This window comes from Myotis daubentonii, chromosome 18 (genome assembly GCF_963259705.1).
Source record: "Myotis daubentonii chromosome 18, mMyoDau2.1, whole genome shotgun sequence".
Lineage (NCBI taxonomy): Eukaryota > Metazoa > Chordata > Mammalia > Chiroptera > Vespertilionidae > Myotis > Myotis daubentonii.
Genome location: NC_081857.1, coordinates 3778780 through 3797243, shown reverse-complemented (window position 1 = coordinate 3797243; position 18464 = coordinate 3778780). Strand labels below are relative to the sequence as shown.

Sequence of the window (18464 nt, the reverse complement as noted above, 5' to 3'; positions counted from 1 at the left end):
GGCGCCACCACTGTCACACTCAGGACAGGGCCAATGGGGAGGTTATGGCTCTACCCCGTCACACACAGAGCAGGGCCCGGGGGTGGGGGGTGGGGGGTGGTTGGGGCGCCGCCCTCTATCACCCACAGAGCAGCGCTGATCAGGGGGTTGGGGCGCTGCACCCTGTCACACACAGAGCAGGGCTGATCAGGGGGTTAGGGTGCTGCACCTGGTCACACACAGAGCCGCAGGGCGATCAGAGGGTTTGGGTGCTGCCCCGTCACGATGATCCTGGTGCCGGGAGGCATATTACCCTTTTACTATATAGAATAGAGGCCTGGTGCACGGGTGGGGGCTGGCTGGTTTGCCCTGAAGGGTGTCCTGGATCAGGGTGGGGGTCTCCACTGGGGTGCCTGGCCAGTCTGGCTGAGGGGCTGAGGGCCGTTTTCAGGCTGACAGGTGACTGAACTCCCAACCGCTCCTTTTTTTCTTTTCTTTTTTTAATTCTGGGCCAGCTTTAGCTCTGAGGCCTCGGCTGCTGAAAACAGGGGCACTGCCCCCTGTCACTCACAGAGCAGGGCCCATCAGGGGGGTTGGGGCTCTGTACCCTGTCACTCACAGAGCAGGGCCAATCAGGGGGTTGAGGAGCTCCCCCTGTCACGCCTGTTTTCTGGCCTTTGTTTACCATCTGTATTTGATACAATGTTGCGGTCCGGCTGGCTGAAGCCTGGCTGAGTAAAGCAGGTTTCTGGGTTTTTTTAGCTTCTATATTTGCAACATAGTTGCTTAGAGTTGCAGCTGAGAGGCCGGCAAGTCAGGCGGGGAATGTTGGAGTCCTCCGTCACTTAAGCAAGCAAGCCTCCATGTTCACATCAGCTGCCTGGCTGCCGGCTACCATCTTGGCTGGCAGTTAATTTGCATATCTCCCTGATTAGCCAATGGGAAGGGTAGCGGGCGTACGCTAATTACCATCTTTCTCTTTTATTAGATAGGATTGCCTGCTCATTCCATGAAATTGGAAAACTAGGGGAAAATGGAAAAATTGCCCACAAGCCCATGTGCCAGCTTACCTGTACATTTAAAGTCTGAGCAGCGGCCTGTAAACTTGTTCCTGCGAGCTGGACCTGCAGGTAAGCAACCAGGGGCATCAGGGTCTACTTGCTGACACCATCATTAGAGCTGTCCTCAACAAGGACTTCAAGCGCCTCTACCAAGTGTGTCATTGAGCTAGAACTGAGGCTGAAAGAAGTTAGCCTGCTGGGGTTAAAACTGTGCAGACAAGTTCGCGGTCCCTCCACCGCTCAGGAGAAAGTGCTGCTCCCACTGCTTTCTGGAGGGTGTTGCCCACACTCAGCATCACTGGGATGCCACTCTGTGTCAGTCAGACCTTCCTTACATCACATTCTGCTGGTATTCATAGACACTTAGATCTAAAAACTTAATTCATCTTCCACATTGTGTGAAAGAACACATGTGAACAAGCGACTTACGTGCATTATTGTTATTATAATCTATCAGAATTATCTGCTCACTCTAATTTCAAAATCTCCATGTACACAGCAGAATAAAAATCTTACATATGTGCTCACCACATAGTCAAGTCTTTAAGACATGATAGCCCTAACGACAAGCTCTAGCTGAAAGGATTCTGTCCTACAAAACACACAGAATGCTGTCATACTATTTCATACTCACATGTCATATGTTCAGAAATTCAAACCACGGTTACATTAAAATAAGGATCACCACTGGGACCATGATAATAATAAATGCCTCAGGCAAACATAATCGATGGAGGACTAACATAATATTGACACATTATCAGCTGTGAGGTCAATAGCTATAGTCAACTAACTATAAGATGTGGACTAGCCATTCAGAATGGCACGATTAGATGTGATTAGCACCAGGCTCGATCAACTTAAGAAGTCCCACATCCTGAAAGACCTGCCCAGGCCCCAGCATCCAGGCCTCCATCCTTCCCTTGCTCACAGTCAAGCAGAACATTCTACCTGGTGGAGATGTCCGAAGAAAGCTTGGGCCTGGGCTGTTGAGATTGCTCCTCCAACAGGCACAGGCTGCTTCTGAAAGTCCAGACCATTCGTTTGTGTGCCTAGAAAGCAAGCAAAAGAACATAATTATAACAAACACAAACTCAACTGAAATTAAGCACTAGACTTCAGTTACCAACATTTACCAGGCATCTATTTGTATAAGCACTTTCCAAAGTATCTCCAAGGAGGCGGAGAAATGCAAAAGAAAGTGCACTACAATAATTTCTAAAGCCAGGACGGCAGGACAAGTACCAAAGCACAGAGAGAGCATAGGAAACAGGAACAAAACTACAAATTATCATTACAATCTAAGACAGTGTTGGAGAAATCAGGAGTGGATGTGGTGACTGGGAAACAGGCCCAACAAAAGCATGAATGAGAGGTACTTAGGAAGAGATTACTGTCATCTCACTGCTGTTAAGATGGTGGAGACGGAGGTGCAAGGAGGTACCAAGGTTCTCCCCTGGTCTCATCCTTCTCAGCATTTGGCTTCGACAGAATAAATTCACTGGTGACTTTCCCAAGAGCAAGACAAACTTATTCTTAACTTAAACACATCCTATACAATAAAAACCCAATATGCAAATTGTCCCCTCAACTGGGAGTTCGACTGCTCACTATGACATGCATTGACCAACAGGCGGCAGCGCAGAACATGGCAGGCATTGGCGATGCGGCACTGGCAGCAGGCAGCAGTGGAGACACTGCTGGCCCCAGTGGGCTCCGATGAGAGCGGGACCATGGTGGGATGGTGGAGCCAGTGAGTGGGCATCACCAGACCAAGGCGGGTGTGAGCAGGGGCCCAATCACCCTGCAGACGGTGACCAGTGGTGGCAGCAGGGGATCGCCTTGCTGATTGCCCCACAAATGGCAACCAGCAGTGGCGGTGGGGGCAAGGGGGCCTGTCCGGTGTGACTCAGTGGTTGAGCATTGACCCATGCACTAAGAGGTCGTTGTCTCCCAGGTACTGAGGGAGAAAGGGCAAATAGCAATATTAAAATATTTCTTCTAATTATTTCCCTTTCAATGTGGACAAATCCATGCACTGAGCCATTAGTTAATAAATAACAACCTGATGGCTAAAACAGCCATTTACATGATAATCAAAATAGTTTTAATACTGTATTCAATCCCAAAGTTTTGCTTGAGTCCTATAAGTAACTAGTGGTCTGGTGCATGAAATTTGTGCACTCGGGCGTGGGGGGGAGGGGGAGAGGGGAGGTGCTTTTTCCAGCATGGCCTGTGCCCTGTTACAGTGTGGGAGACCCGCGATAAATCACTCCAAGGAGGTAGGCCCCACCCACCCATCCAGGGCTCCTCGATAGATTGCCCCAAAGAGGTAGGCCAGAGCCAGGGGAGGCCTACAGATCCCACCATGTGGTGGCAGAGGCCCCACCACGACCCTGCCCCTGTGCCGGGCCGGGAGGCCAGGAACGTGAGCCTCACGTCACAGGCCTGTTGCTGGGGATGCAAGCCTCACATCACAGGCCCGTTGCCCGGGGCAGGGACACAAGCCTCACATCCCAGGGCCCGTTGCTGGGGGCGGGGACGTGAGTCTCATGTCTCCCGGCCAGCGCAGGGGGCAGGGACGCGAGCCTCATGTCTCTGGGCTGGCACAGGTGGCGGGGATGAAGCCTGCTGATTGGTATTTTGTGACAGCGTCCAACCAATTTGCATATTATCCTATTATTAGATAGATTAGCAAGGGCTCTGTGATTATTATAATTTTACAAATGTTAGAATAGGACTAACTTGTGGAAAGACATACCACCCTAATAACCAGAAATACATCTACGGTATCTAAGACATTATTTTCAAGTTACCATATCCAACTGTTAGAAAACATCAGAATACTTTACACTGAATAAAATAAAACAGACTGCAGGAACCTGTGAGAATCATACAGACACATGATCGAGTATTGCCCTTCCACTTCCCACCACTGGAGTATCCGTCTCCTTGCCCTCACCTCTCTGTGTACATAGAGCACAGCAGTTAGGAGAGTAAAGCAGTATTTCTAAAAGGTGCAATTTCTGCCATTATGTGTTCTAATTCCTAAGAAATGTATCACTTTTCCGTGAGATAATTATAAAAGAAACTAGAGGCCCAGTGCACGAAATTTGTGCACTGGAAGGGGGTGTGTCCCTCAGCCTGGCCTGCGCCCTCATGCAATCTGGGACCCCTTGGGGATATAGCAGTGTGCCATATAGGAAGAGCCAGAACCAGGGAGGAGCCAGAACCAGGGTGGGGCGCCGCTTGCGCTCATCCTGGCCCATTGCACCTGTTGCTGCCGCTTGGTAGTGCTGCCGCAGAGTTGGGAGAGGCTCCCACTGCTGCAGCTGTGCTTGCCAGCCGTGAGCCCGGCTTCTGGCTGAGCGGCACTCCCCCTGTGGAAGTGCACTGACAACCAGGTGGCAGCTCCTGCATTTTTCTTCTGCCCCCCTGGTGGTCAGTGCACATCATAGCAACTGGTCAACCGGTCATTCTGGTTGTTCTGGTCGTTCCATCGTAACGGTCACTTAGGCTTTTATAGATAGATAGATAGATGTGTATATACATTGCACTTCCTTAAAATCTCAGTGATTGTTCTTTTATGTTTTTTTCCCATACATAGGATACTATAGAACTATCTAGATCTATGAAGTTAATGAATACAAGATACCTGCTTGTGTCAAATAATGATGGACTAGTATGAAGTAAAATGTAAAGTGATTGGGGTCACTTCTGGAAGCCACACACTATAGAATTTTCACTCTCTTAAAGTTGAAACGCTGCTGTTTCTATCTCTATGCACAAAATCATTACTAGGTTAAGATTTTCAGAGAGGCCTGTCCGGTGTGACTCAGTGGTTGAGCATTGATTGACCCATTCACTAAGAGGTCATTCAATTCCTGGTCAGGGCATATGCCAAGTTGCTGGCTCAATCCCCAGCAGGGAGTGTGCAGGAGGCAGCAGATTAATGTTGATGTTTCTCATCAATGTTTCTCTCCATCTTCCTCTGTCTCTAAAATTAATAAAAACATATTTTAAAAAATTTAAGAGTGTACAGAATTACAGAAAACATGCTAGGAATAAATCAAGAAGGCTGAAGGAAGGTAAGATTTTGACAAGCAGAGACAAGAACTAGGAATGGACACATCACCAGTTTTGGAAGTCTGCCAGAACCAAGTGCTCCACTCTCATGGGACCACAAGAGATCTGAACACTGGTTCCACTTCCAAGGTCCCACAAAAATGGTAACAAGCCCCTTATAAGTCAGACAGCACTAACACAAGACTGATTGATTTCTGGTATCCCTGGTATAGATCCTCCTACAAGGACCTACGGTTAATACTATTTAGGTGCTCTGGCTCTGCCACTGGGACATGGCATAAAGGTAGGATACCCAAAGCTAGTAAGGTAAAAAGAACATTCCACAATTCCAATAAACTGAGATGTAAGATGCAAAGGCAGATGCTTTTCAATAAGGTGATGAGCGACAGAAGAAAGTAGACATAATGTAGAAATCATTCGTATAAAACATAGAGACTTAAACTCGGCTAAAAGGAGAGGAGAGGGAACACAGCACACACACACACACACACACACACACACAATCAGTCTTGAGTATGAGGACAATATGGGGAGACAGAGTATTGGGAGCCAGCACCAAACATGTGCCTGGAAAACTGAGAACATCCAAGTAAAAAACCAGGGGAATGGACAGAGGAGAAGGTGAATTTGCAGAAAGGAAGGTTAACCTCAGAGAGAGAGAACTCAGAAATCCTGACCAAACAGGGAAGAAAAGTGATCCAGAAGGCAGTTTCAGATGACAGGCGAGCTCACACTTCTGTAAGGCTGTTCCTGGAATGGCATTACGAGGTGAACTGCAGAGATCTTGTGTCCAACCTCTTTGTCTTATTGGTGAAGAAACAGCATAAGAAATATTCAGTGGATTGCTCAACACGTCATCGCTAGTGTGTGGAAGAGCCAGAACATGGAATGTGTTCCCTGATTCTGTTAATCACTTACAGAGAAGTGATAGCTAAAATCAGGAGAGTAAAAATGTCTATCAGAGAAGAATGAATATAGAGAAAAGAGGGTTGAAGAGAGGAGGGTACCAACAAGAGGAGATGAAAAGTCAAAGAGAGCCAGAAAGGGGGAAGCTAAGAAAGTAGAAAGACCCCTCAAGGCTAGTGTGCTTCAGAAGCCAGTGAAGGGAGAGCTACGGGACGGGGTAGTTTAATACTGTCCGATGTGCAGCAAAGAGAAGGAAGTGCTAAGAGAGAAATTAATCCAAAGAGAACAGAGGAGAAGCAATAATAAAGTTAAAACCAAAAACCAGTGAAACAGCAACAAAAACACATCCAGGGGTACAAAAAAGGAGGTTTATGGTTGTAATAAAAAATACAGCAATCTACACTAATAAAAGAGAAAAATGATAATTGGCGTACGGCGCTACCCTTTTCATTGGCTAATCAGGGCTATATGCAAATTAACTGCCAACTAAGATGGCAGTTAACTGCCAACAAAGATGGCGGCTAATTTGCATATGTAGGCACAATGCAGGGAGGCGAAAGGGAAAGCAGGAAGAAGCACCCTGCCACTGATAGTGATCGGAAACCCAGGGGGGAGCTAAGAGGTGGGGGGCAGGGCAAAGGTGGCCTTGGGGCGGAGCCAGGGATTGGAGGGATATGATGGTCCCCTTGCCCAGGCCTGAAGCCTGGGTCAGAGGCATCAGGCTTGGGCGGGGGGTGGAGCAAGCGATCAGAGGGAGATGGGGGTCCCCTGCCCAGGCATGATTCCTGGGCCAGAGGCCTCAGGCCTGGGCAGGGGTCAGAGCCAGTGATCGGGGGGAGATGGGGGTCCCCTGTCCAAGCCTGACACCTCTGGCCGAGGCATCAGGCCTGGGCAAGGGGCAGAGCCAGCAGTTGGAGGGGTCTGGGGGTCCCCTGCCCAGGCCTGACGCCTGGGCCAGAGGCATCAGGCCTGGGCTGGGGGCAGAACCAGTGATGGGGGGAAATGAGGGTCCCCTGCCCAGGCCTGACGCCTCTGTCAGAGGCGTCAGGCCTGGGCAAGGGGCCGATCCTGCGATTGGAGGGTGATGGGGGTCAACGCCTGAGGGCTCCCAGTATGTGAGAGGGGGCAGGCTGGGCTGAGGGACACTCCCCACCCCCAACACACACCCAGTGCAGGAATTTCGTGCACTGGGCTCCTAGTCCTATATAATAAAAGGCTAACATGCAAACTGTCCCCTCGGGAGTTCGATGGAACAGGAGTTCGACTACTCGCTATGACATGCGCTGACCACCGGGAGCGGCACAGGACGAAGGAAGGCCCCGGCCGGCAGCTGGCAGCCGGGGGAAGGAAGGCTCCGGCTGGCAGCCAGAATGCTCCAATCGGCCCTGATCACTGGCCAGGCCTAGAGACCATACCCATTCATGAATTTCGTGCACCAGGCCTCTAGTCAATAAATAATAATACAAGAATAAACTGTTTCATGTACACACAACTTAAACCTATTTTTGCCCACCCTGCTATAGAAACACCAACTCGGTTCTTTCAAAAAAAATCACATAACTTACAAACTTCTCTTACAATGGAACAAGGAAGTAAGAGGCGGAGCAAGTATTTTAAGGCTAACACAAAGGGCATCACTGAAAAATGCCACAGATACTAACAAGATGAACCAATAAAATCCATGCCAATAACATAAAAATATAGAAACAGATAACTCTAGAAAAGAGAACATATCAAGACTGACTAAAACACAAATAGAAAATCCATAGAGGCCACATTTTTGAAGAAATTATATTAATAAGTAAAATCCCCCAACCCCCACCCCAAATGAAAAGCCTAGACACTTTTCCTCTGTTTGCTTCCAAAAATCTAAGGCAAAATAATTCCAATCTGTACAGCTTTTCCAGAGTTGAGGGTAGAGGAACACTTCCTAATTCATTTTATATGGACAGGAAAATCTTGATACCAAAATTTGACAAAGACAGTATGAAAAAAAAAACAAAAAACACAAGCCAGATTTACTCATAAATATATATGGAAATAGCCTAAATAACAATCGCAAAAATAATCTAGCAAGATAAAATATTATAACTAAGATGGACTTATTCCAGGAATGTACGATTGGTTTGGAGTTAAAAAAAAAAATCAATTAATATGATTTACCATTATCTTAAAGGAAAACCCTCAGATAAAATTCAATACCCACTTATGATAAAACTTCTAGGCATAGGAATAGAAAGAAACTCCCTTAATTGGATAAGGAGCAATAAGCACTCCCTTTAAGAGAAGGGCACCCACTCCTGGAAAGCTTAGCCAGTAAAGCAAGGCATGAAAACACAGAAGCTGGAAAAAAGAAACAAAGCTCTCTTCTCAGATGATTTGATTATGTTTGTATATAAATATACTAAGGAATCTAATGATCTATTATTAGAATAAGAGAGTTTAACAGGTTACAGCACACAAAATTTATTTAAAATCAAACTATAGCAAGTCCTATGAGCAAAAAATTGTAAAATTTTACTTAAAAATAAGAAGACATAAATAAATGCTCATCCTATATAATAAGAGAGGAATATGCTAATTAGCCATTATGCCCTGAAGCGTAACGACCAAGCGCATCACAGCCAGATCACGGATCAGCAGGAGGGTGGGCCAGCGAGGTACAAGTGGGCTGCGGAGAGCTACAGGAGGGGGCAGGGCAGCAAACTATGAGGGGGGGAAGGGGAGTGGGGGGAGCTACAGGAGGGTGGGGCAGTGGGCAGAGAGCTACAGGAGGGTGGCAGCAACCTACAGGCACATGGATTCGTGCACAGGACTTACTAGTCTATATATATAAAAGCCTAAGTGACCGGACAACTAGACAATCGGCCAGTAGCTATAATGCGCACTGACCACCAGGGGGCAGACACTCAATGCAGGAGCTGCCCCCTAGTGGTCAGTGCGCCCCCACAGCAGGAGCACCGCTCAGCTGACAGATGGGCACCAGATGCTGGACTCACCGCTGGAGAGTACAGCTGCAGCAGCGCAAGCCCGAGCAGTGGCGGCAGGCACAGCGGGGCCAGGATGAGCGGGAGTGGACCAGTGCCCAGCCTGGGCTCAGGCTCCTCCCTGGCCGCCTGCCGCTTCACACACTACTTCATGCTGTGCGGGATCGATGCAGACAGCAGGCTGGAGCCCAATGAGCTGGTAGTTAAGGCCGCGTTGCAGCAGCACAGAGGTCCACTGATCCCCGCAGGCCAGGCTGAGAGACTCCACCGGTGTACCAGGCCTCTAGTCCTACATAATAAAAGTCTAGCCCTGGCTGGTTTGACTCAGCGGATGGAGCGTCGGCCTGTGGACTCAGGGGTCCCAGGTTCAATTCCGGTCAAGGGCATGTGCCTGGGTTGCGGGCACATCCCCAGTAGGGGGCATGCAAGAGGCAGCTAAATCAATGTTTCTCTCTCATCGATGTTTCTAACTCGCTATCCCCCTCTCCCTCTCCCTTCCTCTCTGTAAAAAGATCAATAAAATATATTTTTTTAAAAAGTCTAATATGCTAAGTGTCTGGTTGTCCAGTCATCCATTCAACCAATCAAAGAGTAATATGCTAAGGCCACTCAACTGCTCACTATAATGTGCACTAACCACGAGGGAGCAGACACTCTGACCGGCAGGTTAGCTTGCTGCTGGGGTCTGGCCGATCAGGACTGAGCGAGATGGGCCAGACATGCCCTAGAGTTCTCCCGTGTCCCTCCCCAGCCTCGATCCTGCACCAGTGGAGTCCCTCAGCCTGGCCTGTGCCCTCTTGCAATCCAGGACCCCTTGGGGGATGTCAAAGAGCTGGTTTCGGCCCGATCCCGCAGGGTAGGCGGAGGGACCCCACTGGTGCATGAATTCGTGCACTGGGCCTCTAGTCCTATCTAATAAAAGAGAAAAATGGTAATTGGCGTACGACGATACCCTTTTCATTGGCTAATCAGGGCTATATGCAAATTAACTGCCAACTATGATTGGCAGTTAACTGCCAACTATGATTGGCAGTTAACTGCCAACTAAGATTGGCAGTTAACTGCCAACAAGATGGCGGTTAATTTGCATATGTAGGCACAATGCGGGGAGGTGAAAGGGAAAGCAGGAAGAAGCCCCCTGCCACTGACAGTGATCGGAAACCCAGGGGGGAGCTAAGAGCTGGGGGGCAGGGCCAAGGCGGCCTTGGGGCTGCCTTTGCCCTGCCCCCCAACCATGATCAGAGAATCAGGTGCCTTTTCCACCCTGGCCAGTGATAGCAGGAAGTAGGGGTGGAGCCAGCGATGGAAGCTGGACACGGTCGAAGCTGGCAGTCCCGGGAGCTAGGGGTCCCTTGCCTGGGCCTAAAGCGAAGCCCACGATCGCGGGGCCGCTGCAGCTGCGGGTCCCCGCTGCCCGAGCCGGACACTTAGGCCAGAGGCGTTAGGCCTGGGCAGGGGCGGAGCCTGCAACCACGGGGAGTTGGGGGTCCCCTGCCCAGGCCTGACACCTTTGCCGGAGGCCTCAGGCCTGGTCAAGGGGCCGATCCAGTGATTGGTGATCGGAGGGTGATGAGGGTCAACTCCTCTGGCCGAGGCATCAGGCCTGGGCAGGGGGGCTGAGCCAGGGATTGGAGGGATATGATGGTCCCCTTGCCCAGGCCTGAAGCCTGGGTCAGAGGCATCAGGCTTGGGCGGGGGGTGGAGCAAGCGATCAGAGGGAGATGGGGGTCCCCTGCCCAGGCATGATTCCTGGGCCAGAGGCCTCAGGCCTGAGCGGGGGCCAGAGCCAGTGATCAGGGGGAGATGGGGGTCCCCTGTCCAAGCCTGACACCTCTGGTGGAGGCGTCAGGCCTGGGCAAGGGGCCGATCAGGCGATCATCGGAGGGTGATGGGGGTCTACGCCTCTGGCCGAGGCATGAGGCCTGGGCAAGGGGCCGATCCTGCGATTGGAGGGTGATGGGGGTCAATGCCTGAGGGCTCCCAGTATGTGAGAGGGGGCAGGCTGGGCTGAGGGACACTCCCCTCCCCACACACACCCAGTGCACGAATTTCGTGCACCAGGCCCCTAGTTTATTATAAGACTCAACAGGGTAAAGATATAAGTTCTTCCCAAATTTATCAATGGATTTAAAGCAATTTCATGTCAAACAAGTTATTTCATCTCAAAAGCAATTTCATTTCAACAAGTTATTTTCTTTCTCGTTTTTTCTTCTCTTTCTCAGGGTGAGAGGTGTGTATCAAGACAGGAAGACAGGTCACTGAGCAGTGCCAGTTAGGGCCATGTGGGACTAGTACAGGGTAAACAAATGGATCAGATAGAGTCAGACACAGCCACACACATCAGGACACGGAAAACATGGTGAGGAGGCCCTGCAGGTCAGACTCGTGCGAAGCAATGGAAAACAAGGCATTCATTTGGAGGGAAAGTGAAATGAGATCAATTCATATCATATCAGAAAAATAGAAAATTTGAGGAAGATTAAAGGCCAGAAATGAAAACTTAAAGTGATATTATATTTTAGTAATCTCTTTAGGATCTAGCTATATCTTAAAAAAAAAAGGAAAACAATCATTTTCTAAGTGGCCTCAGACTCTTGCTAAAAGCAGGGAAATGAACTTGTTTGTTACAGTGGGTCTCACACTGAGTATCAGAATCACCCACACCACCAAACAGAGTTATTTCAGAGCAAAGAAGCTGGTTGCAGAGAACTGGGTTTAACGAAAAATATCTGTAAATATTCTGTTTTAATAGAGGATCAAAGATGATTTATTCTGAATGGAGACCTATACCCTGAATATATAGAAGGGCAAGGTGCTTCGGAGGCTATCTTGCTTTCAATGACATTGAGTAACACCTGCTAATTAAACTGGGAACTTGCAGCATGTGACCTCCAACCTCTGTAAGAATCCAGCACACCTGAAACTCTATACTACCTTTGTAATTTTCAATCTACCCCAACAATGACAAATTCGATATATGGCTGTAGGATTATTCAACTCTTTCCTAAATCATTAACTTAAAAAGTACATATATATTTTATTGATTTCAGAGAGGAAGGGAGAGGGAGAGAGAGATAGAAACATCAATGATGAGAATCATTGATTGGCTGCCTCCTGCATGCCCCCTACCGGGAAATGAGCCTGAAACCTGGGCATGTGCCCTGATGCCCTGACTGGGAATCGAACCGTGACCTCCTGCTTCATGGGTTGACGCTCAACCACTAAACTATACCAGCCAGGCTCATTAACTTCTTAATAGGATTGGCCATCTTTACAATTCAAAAGAAATTTCTCCTTTCAAATGGATGCTTTTACCTTTACAGGAAATAGCTTTTGATAAACCCATTATTCCCTAGACACAAAACTTATGACTGAAGCATGTATTATTTGCAGTTAGACAATTCTTTTTGCTTATGTGCATTTTCTATTTTTATATAATTATTTGGGTATAAACAACAAAAAGAGAATCAGCATATATAATGTAGGAAAAGGTTCTGCTGTGGGAATAAGCATTACACTCACACGTGTGCGCAGCTCTGGCGTGTGGTGCCACGGCTGTGAAGAGTAGGGCCCCACAGGCCTTGCTCTCAGGTGTCCTCCGACCTGGACCTGGCCATTCACGCATTAAGGAAATACTCACTGAGCATCTACTATGTGGCAGGCTCTGTTCTACATGCAAGAGACATGACAGAGAAGAGGAGGCAGAAACCACAGAGCTTACATCCTAGTGAGGGGAAATAGCCAATAAATGGAAAACACTGAACATTAGATGGAAAGAAATGTATGGACAATGAGGAAAGGGGACAGGGAGTCTGGTGGGGTATGCAAGCAATGGCTGGTTACGGTCTTATAAAGATACACACAACATGGAAAGTGGGACAACAGACCCATGTAGGGCATGACCACAACACAGAAAGGGGACGTTATGGGGAAGAGAAGGCAATACCAGGGGAAACTTCCTGAAGGTGACCTCTCACTTGAATCTAACGAGGATGAGATGGAATTAACTAGAGATGGGGGGAGGGAGGGTCAAGCATCTGTACCAGATTCCAAACTACCTGTAATATCAGGTCCTAGGGTTACAAAGATAAACAAGTCATGTTCCCATACCACAAGCTACTCAGTTATGTGTGAACGACAGACAAGAAATAAATCACTATAACATGGATTTATTAAGTCTATGAAAAATTCATCTAGGAAGACAGAGGAAGTGGAACAGACAAGAACAAGGAAGGCACCATCACCAACCTCAAGCACAGCAAGGCCAAATTCATGTCCTAGGAGGAAGGTGGGCAGTGTGTTGAGAGTGCCCACAGGGCCAGGAGGAGGGAGACAGAGTACAAAGGTGGCAGGGGTTGCAGAGGGAGGCCTGAGCCACTCAGGCGAGGGAAATGGAAGCCTAATGGTTCAGATGGACGCTCTTACCACCCACTGCTCATCTCACTACAAGGCATTCCGATCACGATCACGACTGGGGGCAGCACCACAGCACTGCTGGAGAAGAGGGAGGGTCCGTTCTGATCTTACTTCCTGAGGGAAAATGAGGACAGGGTTGCTACTTTAAAGGTAGATATTATTCAACCCATTAGGATGCCACCAGAAAACAAGGGAAATAACAAGTGCTGAAAAGGCATGGAGAAACTGGAACCCTCGTGCACGGGTTTGTAAACAAAAATGGTTCCGCTGCTGTGAAAAGGAGTTTGGTGGCTCTTCCAAGTTATTACAAGACCCATCAATCCCATTGCTAGGAATACACTCCAAAGAGCTGAAAGCAGGTACTCAAATCCTTGACCATGAATGTTCATAGCAGCTCTATTCATAGTCACAATAATCCAAAAGTGGAAACAACCCAAATGTCCATTGACAGATGACTGGGTAAATAAATTGTGGTATATACATACTATGAAATAGTATTCAGCCATAAAAAGTAATAAAGTACTGACACATGCTACAACATGGACAAACCCAAAACATGGTACTAAAGTGAAGGAAGCCAGGCACAAAATGTCACATATGTATGGCTTCACTGCTCTGAAATATCCAGCACAGGTAAATCCATGGGAACAACACAGATGGTGGTTGCCAGGGGCTGGGAAGGGAACATGGACAGCAACTGACTACTGGCTACAAGGTTTCCTTTGGGGTGATGAAAAATTTTAGAACTATATAAAACATTTCACAACACCATGAATGTACCAAATGCCACTGAAATGTTTACTTTAAATGGTTAATTTTATGTTATGTGCATAAAAAAAAAAATACAAGGAACCTGCAGGCCCAGGACGAATCTGCCAGCATAACTTTCTTGCCCGCAGCAGCCAGCCCTGCCAGTCTCTCTGGCCACTTATCCCCTGCTATTAGCCAAGTCACACACGATGACCCCTGGGGGAACCATGTGTGAAAATAAAAATCACACTTCCTGAATGAGAGCCCTAGAGAATCTTGAACATGTTGTTTGTGAAAGGTAATTTTCATCATTCAGAAGGTATATTTTGAATAATACTTTACTACATTTTCGTCAGTAATAGAAATCATATACTCCTAATTCAATTAAACCTAATAAAGAAAAGTACATACACTATTTTTTTTTTTTACAGATTCCTATTTGTCAGTAAATTTAAGTCAGTCAAAGTAAAATTTACCAATATGCTGGGGTTCTTGTTCCAGCATTAAGAAGGGTTGAGGAAATCTGGAGAAGGGGCTGTGTGTAGATTAAATAGTCCAGAGACAAAATATAATTTTGAAAGGCATTTGGGGGTCAGAGGAGCCTAGTTTAAAGGAAACTAAGATCTCCTCATCTCAGGACCCCCTGTTTTTTATTAACACAAATTGTCCTGAGGCGAGGCAGAGATATACACTTTAAAGGGTCAGGGTTTCCTATACAGAGTCCATTGTCAGATTGGGGAGAATTAGCCTACGGCTGTTCAGGTGTTTGGCCAGTAGGAGGCAATAACATGTAGATTAAGATGCCCTGAGCTGTCTGGCAACAAACAATCAATTTAATGTATCCTATTCAGGTTTGGGGAAATGCCATCAGCCATTCCCAGATTCAGCCCTGCTGTCATGCTGGAATTGGTGTCCGGCACCAACAGACTAAATTTCAGATGCTGTAAAGGAAATAATGACAATATCCCTGTGCCTGTCACTATGTCACCTTGATAAGCAAGCACAAATTCTACATGAAGTTCACAAAAAGTCAAGCAACCATGGAGCATAACTAAAATAAATAACAGCTAAAAATATGTTTAAGGAAAACTTGGCCTCTGTTCATTTTGTGTGTGTGTGCATATGTATGCACATGTGCGGTAAGCGAGTCATCATAAAATAGAAGTCTAGGATAATGGAGATCCAGAAGGAGAATCACTTTAAAAGTTCCATGTTCCTACAAAAGCAGGAAGTGTAACCAAAGTGATGCTATGGATCGTCTGCAAGATGGATGACTATTACTATCTGCTAACACTTTCCACCACTGTTCTACTGCACACTCCTCACTCCTCAGTAACGGGATGCTTCTGTTGGTGTAAGCTACCTGTAGGCAACTGCCCCATCAGTGAGCATGACATGTCCTATGAGCGGTTAATGCTTGCTGAATTATTTAAGTCTAGCTGGATGTGAGCTACTATTAAAACAGATTTTTATTAACTTTACTAGAGGCCCGGTGCACAAAATTTGTGCACAGGTAGGGTCCCTAGGCCTGGCCGGCAATCAGGGCCCCCCTTCCCCAGCTGCCGGCCGGGGCCTTCCTTCATTCTGTGCCACCCCCTGGTGGTCAGCGCACATCATAGCAAGCAACAGAACTCTTGGTCTCCCGGTCGAACTCCTGTGGGAACACTTTGCATATTAGCCTTTTATAGAGAGACTAGGGGCCCGGTGCACAAAATTCGTGCACTGGGTGTGTGTGTGGGGAGAGTGTCCCTCAGCCCAGCCTGCCCCCTCTCACATCCTGGGAGCCCTCAGGCATTGACCCCCATCACCCTCCAATCGCAGGATCGGCCCCTTGCCCAGGCCTGATGCCTCAGCCAGAGGCGTAGACCCCCATCACCCTCTGATCGCCTGATCGGCCCCTTGCCCAGGCCTGACGCCTCCGCCAGAGGTGTCAGGCTTGGACAGGGGACCCCCATCTCCCCCTGATCACTGGCTCTGGCCCCCGCCCAGGCCTGAGGCCTCTGGCCCAGGAATCATGCCTGGGCAGGGGACCCCCATCTCCCTCTGATCGCTTGCTCCACCCCCCGCCCAAGCCTGACGCCTCTGACCCAGGCTTCAGGCCTGGGCAAGGGGACCATCATATCCTCCCAATCCCCGGCTCAGCCCCCCACCCAGGCCTGATGCCTCGGCCAGAGGAGTTGACCCTCATCACCCTCCGATCACCAATCACCGGATCGGCCCCTTGACCAGGCATGAGGCCTCCGGCAGAGGTGTCAGGCCTGAGCAGGGGACCCCCAGCTCCCAGCGGTTGCAGGCTCCGCCCCTGCCCAGGCCTAACACCTCTGGCCTAGGCGTCCGGCCCCGGCAGCGGGGACCCGCAGCTGCAGCGGCCCCGCGATCGTGGGCTCCGCTTTAGGCCCAGGCAAGGGACCCCTAGCTCCTGGGACTGGCAGCTTTGACCGTGCCCAGCTCCCATTGCTGGCTCCACCCCTACTTCCTGCTATCACTGGCCAGGGCGGCAAAGGCGCCTGATTCTCCGATCATGGCTGGGGGGCAGGGCAAAGGCGGCCCCAGGGCCGCCTTTGCCCTGCCCCCCAGCTCTTAGCCCCCCCCCACGTGGGTTTCCGATCACTGTCAGTGGCAGGGGGCTTCTTCCTGCTTTCCCTTTCGCCTCCCTGCATTGTGCCTACATATGCAAATTAACCACCATCTTGTTGGCAGTTAACTGCCAATCTTAGTTGGCAGTTAACTGCCAATCATAGTTGGCAGTTAATTTGCATATAGCCCTGATTAACCAATGAAAAGGGTATCGTCGTACGCCAATTACCATTTTTCTCTTTTATTAGTGTAGACTAGAGGCCCAGTGCACAAAAATTTGTGCACTCGGGGGGGAAGGGGGGGATCCCTCAGCCCGGCCTGTGCCCTCTCGCAGTCTGGGACCCCTCGGGAGATAACGACCTGCTGGCTTAGGCCTGCTCCCGGGTGGCAGAGGGCAGGCCCAATCCCTAGGTGCAGCCCCTGGTTGGGCTCAGAGCAGGGCCGATTGGGGAGTTGGGGCGCCGCCCCTGTCATGCACAGAGCAGGGCGGATTGGGAGGTTGCAATGCCACCCTCAGTCACGCTCAGGGTAGGGCCGATTGGGGGGTTGGGGCACCGCCCCCTGTCACACTCAAGGCAGGGTCGATGGGGAGGTTGCGGCGCCACCCCCTGTCACGCACAGAGCAGGGCCCATCAGGGGGGTTGGGGCTCCGTACCCTGTCACGCACAGAGCAGGGTCAATCAGGGGGTTGGGACGCCGCACCCTTTCACACACAGAGCCGCAGGGCGATCAGGGGGTTGGGGAGCTCCCCCCTATCAGGCACAGAGCAGGGCTGATCAGGGGGTTGGGGCGCATTCCCCTGTCACACACAGAGCAGGGTGGATAGGGAGGTTGTGGCTCTGCCCCCTGTCACACACAGAGCCGCAGGGCGATCAGGGGGTTTGGTCGCTGCCCCCTGTCACGCTGATCCCAGTGCCGGGAGGCCTCGCGGCTCCGCTGATCCTGGTGCTGGGAGGCATATTACCCTTTTACTATATATGGTAGAGGCCTGGTGCATGGGTGGGTGCCGGCTGGTTTGTCCTGAAGGGTGTCCTGGATCAGGGTGTGGGTCCCCACTGGGGTGCCTGGCCAGCCTGGGTGAGGGGATGATGGCTGTTTGCAGCTGATCACACACCCTTCAGGGTGGGGGTCCCCACTGGGGTGCCTAGCCAGTCTGGGGGAGGGGCTGAGGGCTGTTTTCAGGCTGGGGGTGACTGAAGCTCCCAACCGCTCCTTTTTTTTCTTTTTTTTCTTTTATTCTGGGCCAGCTTTAGCTTTGAGGCTTGGCTCCAGCTCTTAGGCCTCTGCTGCTGAAAGTAGGTTTCTGGCCTTTGCTTACAATGTTGCGATCCTGCTGGCTGAAGCCCGGCGGACTAAAGCAGGTTTCTGGGGTTTTGTTTAGCTTCTATATTTGTTACATAGTTGCTTAAAGTTGCAGCTCAGGGGCCTGCAGTGGCAGGCAGGCAGGGAACGTTGGAGTCCTCCGTCACTGAAGCAAGCAAGCCTCATGTTAGTTTCAAGCTGCCTGGCTGCCGGCCGCCATCTTGGCTGGCAGTTAATTTGCATATTGCCCTGATTAGCCAATGGGAAGGGTAGTGGTCGTATGCTAATTACCATGTTTGTCTTTTATTAGATAGGATTCTCAACTGTAGAAAAAATGAATATTGTGACCAAGTCTTTTTCAAATCACTTAAACATGCCCCATACAGGGAGTATTTCGAGG

At 49.3% G+C, this 18464-nt stretch overlaps 1 protein-coding gene across 5 annotated transcripts in view; it reads right to left on the bottom strand.

The window, feature by feature from the left end:
- The window catches only part of POU2F1 (POU class 2 homeobox 1), a 138595-nt gene that overhangs the window by 39889 nt on the left and 80242 nt on the right, over positions 1 to 18464 (bottom strand). For 3 of the 5 annotated variants that reach the window (XM_059673981.1, XM_059673979.1, XM_059673980.1), the window contains 2 exons: positions 1992 to 2092; positions 1050 to 1103 (listed from right to left, as the gene is read on the bottom strand). In XM_059673981.1, coding sequence (XP_059529964.1) covers positions 1050 to 1103; positions 1992 to 2092 — 155 coding nt within the window. Of the gene's footprint in view, positions 1 to 1049; positions 1219 to 1991; positions 2093 to 13444; positions 13763 to 18464 lie in introns of those variants that run through there. The other 2 variants (XM_059673982.1, XM_059673983.1) reach the window with 2 other exon arrangements.